Raw genomic sequence first — 7,263 nt, 5'->3', positions numbered from 1 at the left:
ACTAAAATGTACCCTATTACTCTAAATTAGTTTGGGATCTTCCTTGTGCTGTGTTTTTACTTCATTACTGTCTGTGTGCTGCATAAATACTTTACAAATTGCCTCTAAGTTAAGCCCATCTGCTTTTGTACCAAGCTACTAGAGGATTAAACACAGGTTAATTTAGTGACTTTTGTGGTTAACCCTGACAAAGATTGTGGTTGTGGCCTAAGTCAAGCTTTCACCCCTCTCAACGAGTTCTTACATACTCATTTTACAGTAGACCTTTTTTCAATTCCAGGAACTGAAAAGATTGTGAATTAAGGACTGTTAGTTTTTAACAGCCAATCAACTTCCAAACAAATAACAATGAAACCTTGCATATACCTTTAGAAATTGGAGCACCCATATGTCCTTTTATTCACCTAATTTATGACAGCAGAACTCTACGAGATCAAGTAAAAATGTTAATTGCGATTTGATTTTGGAACATTTCTTACAGAGTCATCAAACAGGTGTTAGATATAATAAAATCATTTGTAAAATATTTGGTTCACAGTATAACGTTTCTGTACTGCTGTATCCCGTGACTTATTGAAACCTAGACATCTTTCTTACCCAGCAACCTTAAAATAAAAAAGTCAACGTTTAGGTCATTATTATGAAAAGATTTTATTTGAAAATTATTATTCCTTAGATACAAAAATGGAATAGTTCTCAAATGCAATTTTCTTGCCTACTTTATTAGGACAATGTAACAGCTGCAAAGCACCAAGCAACAATAAATTTAATTAAATATCAACCAATTTTATTATCAAGGATTCTTTAACAAAATGCTCCTAATATTTCTGCACAGCAGAAGCACACATTATAAAGCTTGAATGGACATGCTCATGTGATTTTTGGCATTAGAATAAAGAATATTGAAAAACACTTTAGATGTTATAAAGGTATAAATTAACAATCTATTATTCACAATTGTTTTATTACCTAGGGCCCATGCAATGGACCATAATTACATGGTACATGACATAGGAATCAATATGTTGCAGTTGAAGCTGATGCAGCAGCAAAAATGTAATGACAAAAAGAAATTATTTCCAGAGTTTTAGCTCAGTGCAGGGCAAAGTTTCAAACAAGTTCAAATGCAACTAACATTCTATATCAAAAGTTAGAAAAAAGTCATATATAAAGCATTATATTTATATTAGTAAAACTAATATTCAAAGTAAATACATCAAGTCCATTAGTACAAAGGCATACACTGCCAATGTACAGTAAAATCTTTGTCCCATTCACCCCTTCTTCTAACATGAAGAGTAAGAAAATGTCTTGAAGCCCTATTTACAAATGCTGCTTGCCCTAGGCACAGAAAATACACCATATATTTTTTTATCACAGGTCAAAAGGGTTGTTGCAGTATATTTTATCAATTGATTACAGAAAAAGTCAACATCCATATTCTTATATTTCATTACCGAAAGAAAATTAATATTCTCTCATGATAATATTTATCTTCATAATGCTATCAAAAACAGTAAATTCAAACATTTTGACTGTAACATTATCTTACATATCAAATAGATGTTTCAATTGGCAGACAATAAATATGTTTGGCTTGGAGCTTGTTACTGCAAATCACTGTTAGTAAATTCATTACATTTTGGAGAAATATCAAATGTAGGTGACCTATATTCTGCAAGTACACCAGCTACACTATTTAGGCTTGGTGTATAAGGCAAGCAGCTAAGGCACTTTGTTGCAGAGGAAGTTATAATTAGGGATGGGCGGAACTGGTGGAGTTTCACTCTGCGGAATTCGGTGGAATTCCACCAACAAGAGGAAAATATGCAGCTCACAAGCAGCACTGAAAATCAGCCCGCATGCCACTATACATTACGCAAGAACATGCGGTCCCTCGAGTTCATTTTGTTGCTGCTTGAGTAGAAAATCTATTCTAGTGGCAGCAAATCTACTAGAACGGCAGCCCTCTTACTCCAGAGGCCCGCGAACACCGGTGAACGCCCACGTTAGAAAATTAGTGGATGCCAAATCTCCCTCGCTCGCCAATTCCAATATTCTGGAGCCTCGTTGTAGAAAAAGTCCACCACGCGGCTGCTGGCGGAATTCGGCCTGAACTGTGCACTAAAGAGCAATGCAGAGTGTTCAAAATTCAACCAGTTCCGTGGGCAAAACAGAACATTCTGCCCACTCCTAGTTATAACACAAGTAAGATCTACTAATATTTGTTTTAACATAAAACATATGAAAGGGAACATAAATGCGAAATAGTGTTGCAATTTCATGTTTTGATCATTATTGGGATTTTGAAATCACAGGTTCTACTGAACATATTTTGTAATTTTACATTATGGAAAATAATGTCTGAGTTGTCCATTAGTGGCAAGTAAAATTAAAATAATCTATTTAAAATTTAAACACATTTATCAAGTTCTCAAAATATTCAGGATTCATTGTGACTGAGAAAGCATAATAATAATCAGTTTACCTAACGTCAATCAGGAAAGTTGTACACAATTGGCCTTTGCGGGAGATCCCAGCAGCAAAATGTCTTCTTCTGAGTTGGAGACTCAAAGAATTTACTTGTTCATGTGTTAATTGTCACACATTTTATTAGTAATCTGTCATTTCAAAAAGTGCTCAACTTTGGATTGAGACTGGCATATACAATAGGTAATTGGATTTGACAATTAAATATCTTTCAGCATTTTATTATCAATTATTTGCACAGATATACACTGCCATGTAGATCGAGGAAAAAGATAACTTTGTATTTAGCTTTAGTGATCTTCTATTGAGTCCTCATTTCTACATTCTCTTTGTGCAAAATCTTCCTCAGAGACTTGTTCATGAGAAACGGCCTGTCGGGTGAGCCATCATTTCTTTCTAAATCTTCCACTAGTAGAAAGAATGACACATGATAAATAACAGAGGTACTAGATGAGAGCAAAGCATTACATATTGATTATTGATGCCATTGATTGCTCCACTGAACTTTTAGCAGCATTTTCAGCAACCCATTGCTCATTTTCATGTTTCAGTTATGAGATTTGAGGTTGATCAATTTTAAAATATGAAACTGTTGCAAAACGTCCATGCCCTTTTAAAATGTGAAATCAATGTCTCCATTCCTAAGTTAAGTGAGCTGTTACCTCCATTACATTTTCCAATGCATTTGTAGTATTACTCCCTACAAATTTTCAATTTGAAGACAGTTCAAAATGACATCGCAATATTTCCATCTGGCATGAAAGTGTTAATTTCTAATCTAAATTATTTTGTTTTGAAAATTGTGTAATGAAAGGTGTTAATGTTCCATCAGATAAAATAGATTTTCTGGATGGTGATACCTAGCATTGAATAAACAGAAATATCAGACACATTTTACAAATATGTGTGAAAGATTTTGGTTCAATTAAGAGCCCTTCTTCAAATAGGGGTACATGGAATAGACTGGAATGTAGAATTTGTCCCAAGGAAGAGTTGTGTATTGAGGAAAGAAAGGAAAGCAGTTGGAGTGACTTTATGGTAAGGTGAATACATAAAGAGTTTACCTAAATAGCAGCAAAGTAGCTTCAGAGTACAACAGTGAGAATTTAGAAATGTTGGGACTGGTTCTGAACGTTTTAATATGGATTTCCAGGACATGACATCACATATTGGAGATCCACCTCGGTTTTTCTCTGTGCTCATACTGAAGACTAGCAGTATGATATGGCTAGTACTTGTTTAATTTCCTATCACATGAACCCCAAAATTAAGAGAACCCAAATGTTTTGAGATTGAAAGGTCCAAGTTACTAGTAATTGACAGGTTTTCGCCTTCTAAGTTGGCTTTAAAATTGCCTTTATTTTCAAAACTAATAACTTCATTAGGGTGGATATGCAACACTAGGCTAATAATCATGTCTGATTTATTGAGTATTATACTCTGTTTGATTTTTCTTGTTCTCGTGCAATTGTTTTATCTTGCCTATTTATCTATTGAACAGCATTTCTTGGTCTGAATTAGGCGCAGGCAGAGAACTCCGCTCTGCCCGCGGAGTGTGCGGAGATTTGCCTACTCCGCCTTCTCTGCCGAACGCGGAGTAGGCAAATCTCTGCACACTCCGCAGCAGAGCGGAGTTGGCCAACCCCCGCCTCCACACCCCTATTAAAAATTAATTAGAAATTAATTAAAACAAAAACAAAAAAACAATTACCTGTACTGCGGCATCCCCGGGCTGCCCTCCTCCTCCTTGCCGTCTCTGGGTGATCATTGCGAAAACTGCACATGCACGTACACCCGCACATGCACATTTCTCGCAATGATCACCAGAGACGGTGAGGAAGAAGAGGAGGGCAGCCCGGGGATGCCGCAGTACAGGTAAGTGTTTTTTTGTTTTTGTTTTAAATAATTTCTAAGTAATTTTTAATAGGCGAGTGGAGGCTGGTGTCGGAGTGGAGTTCCCAACTCCGAGGACATCCGCATAGTCCTGCTCTGACAGCTCCACCCAGGGTTAGTCTGAATGCTTTACATTACATTTCTGGATTTGTAGATAAAAAAGCCAAGATCTTGGCATGTGTACTTTTTAATTCTGTAAAATATGAACATTTAAAAAAAAGCACATGCGTTTTGCAATTTTGGTTGTCTGTCTAGGGCTGAGCACAATCTCAGCTTAAAGGTGTTAGTTCTTTCCAGTTGGTAAGTTAATTTAATACATTTGAGTTCTTTGTAAATTGTAATAGGTTCATATAAGGATATAAGGATTTAGTTCAATGGAGTTAATGTTGTATGGCATATAAAAGCCAAGGACACCCTTATTCACTTCTTAGATCATTACCGTTTTTCAGGGATTTGTTTCTCTACTTGTCTCCTCGAATGACCCTCTTAATAATCTGTTGATTCAGATCAAGAGATGTCTATTTTATGTTTTGTTTCCGCACAACTATATTTTGTCTCTATGTAAACCTGCCAGTAGATTACATATTTTTCTTTTGGGTAACTTCAAAAATACATTTAAACAACTCACTGCAGAAATTACAATAAATGAAATGGTAGATAGATGGAGACAAGTTTTGATGTAAAACATTCATTTTGAATAGATTGCTGTGTTAGTGTAATAATATTGCTTTGCATATTCACAGTTATGGGAGCTGCTTTGATAATGGAAATGGCTTTTCAGTTTTGTCTAAGAAAACATTCATATGTTTCATTCTAGTTTTTAGAAGAATACTTCATAAATATTAACGACCAGCACTGAACTGAATATAAAAGTGTTCGCACTAAATGCATAGCTATCAGAATATTTTGAATCCAAGTCACACTTTCTAACTCTGGTCAGGTTGTTTTCATTGCTTTAGCAAATAATGTAATCCCAGTTTCTTGCGAAATGTACAACTGCAATAATAATAAGCATTCACACTGGTCTAACTGCAATAAATGTTCTTCAAGTACAATGTATTTTTCTTTTGCCTACTGAATTGTTGCTGCATATATTTACTAAACCACTAAATTCATTACCAAAAAATCATCAGTAATGAAATGCAATGGTCTATATAATACAATTAGGCGTATGTAAACAAAGTTACTTCATAACCAACTTTCCTGTACTGTCATCTAGAAGTTTATAGTTTTCTTATTATATAACTAGTTGTTATTCTTGTGGTTTTTTTTCCGTTTACTGGAATAAATTAAAGCCCTTTCATTAGAATTTTTTATGCTATCCACTTGAAAATAAAAACTAGTTTCACAACTAGACAGATTTCCTATGTAAGTCAAAGCACTATTCCATTCTAAATTATTCACCATGAATTGACAGCAGGAGAATATACAGTTGTGAAAAAGGTAATTGTTTGTTTGCCATAAGATTCTACATTTTAACGATATGGGCTTTTTATATTTAGTGTTTGTAACTCTTGTTAATCTGATCTATCTATGTATAATCTTTGGCTATAACCATTTTTCAGACATAATCTTGACATGCAGCTGCTCATGATGGAGGACTTTAAAGCAAATATGATTTTCAACTTAACTGTGGGCCCGAGTCTGCCTTTCTAGGAAACAGTATGTCAATCACCATTGGTTTCAATTACTCTAAGCGCATTTGTTCACTTAAAATGCAAACTTAGCACCAAATCCTGACCACTTATCTGTGTCTTCATCATGGTACACCAAACACGTTTGTATGGCTAATAAGTATATTACATAACAATGCTTTCAAAAATAGCGAGGGAATATTTAATAAATGCACATTTATCAAAAGACACATATCAAAAGTGTTGAGTCTCGAAACAGCACCCAGCACTGCCAAACATCTTTAAAAGGTTATTATCAACAGATAGAAAACACTTCACAATTATAATTTCCATTTTCAGAGGCACTATAAACTATCATACTGTTTCACAGCTGTTTAAATTATGCATTTTTCTCAGCATTTGAGAGGTTCCTCCATAGCTTAGGCCTGGGTATGTCCAAAATAAATAAAAAAAAAGACAAGTATTTTTTCAAGGCCTTTTCTCTCTTTTTCGGTTTTGCTAGTCCACATCACAAGTACTGCTTGCACGATGAACCATTTTTCAGGTAAATAATTCTGACGTTTACTTAAATGCCTTTTGTGGGCTTTTGTCCTTTTTTTCCAGGATTCTGTGGAGGTTGGGAGACATGAAGTACGGTTTGGACGCTGAGCCGTCATTCCTTTCCAGATCTTCGCCTGAATGTGCAGCCCCCAGCAGCAGCAAGTGGTCAAAGCAGCAAGTAGCAGCAGCATTCAAAAGCAAAGGAGGGAAAAGGAGAAAGAAAGAGACAGAGGGAAGCAGAACGATTAATGTTAGAAATCCAATGCAGACTGATTTTGCAGGTTTGTTGAACAAAATCACGGCGGAGTGCTGCAGAAAAGAGCTGTCAGGAAATTGACAGGAGGAAAAACAGCATGAGGGAAAAAATAACGCTCAGCGTAGTTCATTTACCACACAAAAGCCATACCCTCAAAATAGACCCACTGGCATAGGCACCAAAAGAGAAAACATTTTCTTCAAATGTCTAGCAGCATTTCTACTGAAGGCAAATTGTTTCTTTCCTGCAAATCAACTGGTGGCATCCAGAACAAAGAGCATAAAGCAATCTAAAATCCAAGCTGTGACGATTTAGCGAATGATTATATAAAAGGAAGTCACCGGCCAATTTCCATTTTGTGTTTAATAGTTTCTAAACGAAATATGTGATGTACAAAAAAAAACCTCCACAGGACTCAATTCAAACTGCTCCATTTGAAAATCTACTAAT

At 35.4% G+C, this 7,263-nt stretch overlaps 1 protein-coding gene across 7 annotated transcripts in view; it reads right to left on the bottom strand.

Annotated features, from left to right (window-relative positions):
• Positions 1–765: 765 nt before the first annotated feature.
• SLC44A5 (solute carrier family 44 member 5) overlaps positions 766–7,263 on the bottom strand; it is a 745,501-nt gene continuing 739,003 nt past the window's right edge. For 5 of the 7 annotated variants that reach the window (XM_085602261.1, XM_085602262.1, XM_085602266.1 and 2 more), the window contains one exon: positions 5,453–6,691. In XM_085602261.1, coding sequence (XP_085458387.1) covers positions 6,579–6,691 — 113 coding nt within the window. In that variant the 3' untranslated portion in view covers positions 5,453–6,578. Of the gene's footprint in view, positions 2,899–5,452; positions 6,692–7,263 lie in introns of those variants that run through there. The other 2 variants (XM_085602265.1, XM_085602260.1) reach the window with 1 other exon arrangement.

Source organism: Triturus cristatus, chromosome 4_2 (assembly GCF_964204655.1).
Source record: "Triturus cristatus chromosome 4_2, aTriCri1.1, whole genome shotgun sequence".
In the NCBI taxonomy this organism is placed as follows: domain Eukaryota; kingdom Metazoa; phylum Chordata; class Amphibia; order Caudata; family Salamandridae; genus Triturus; species Triturus cristatus.
This window is presented reverse-complemented; position numbering and strand designations above follow the sequence as displayed.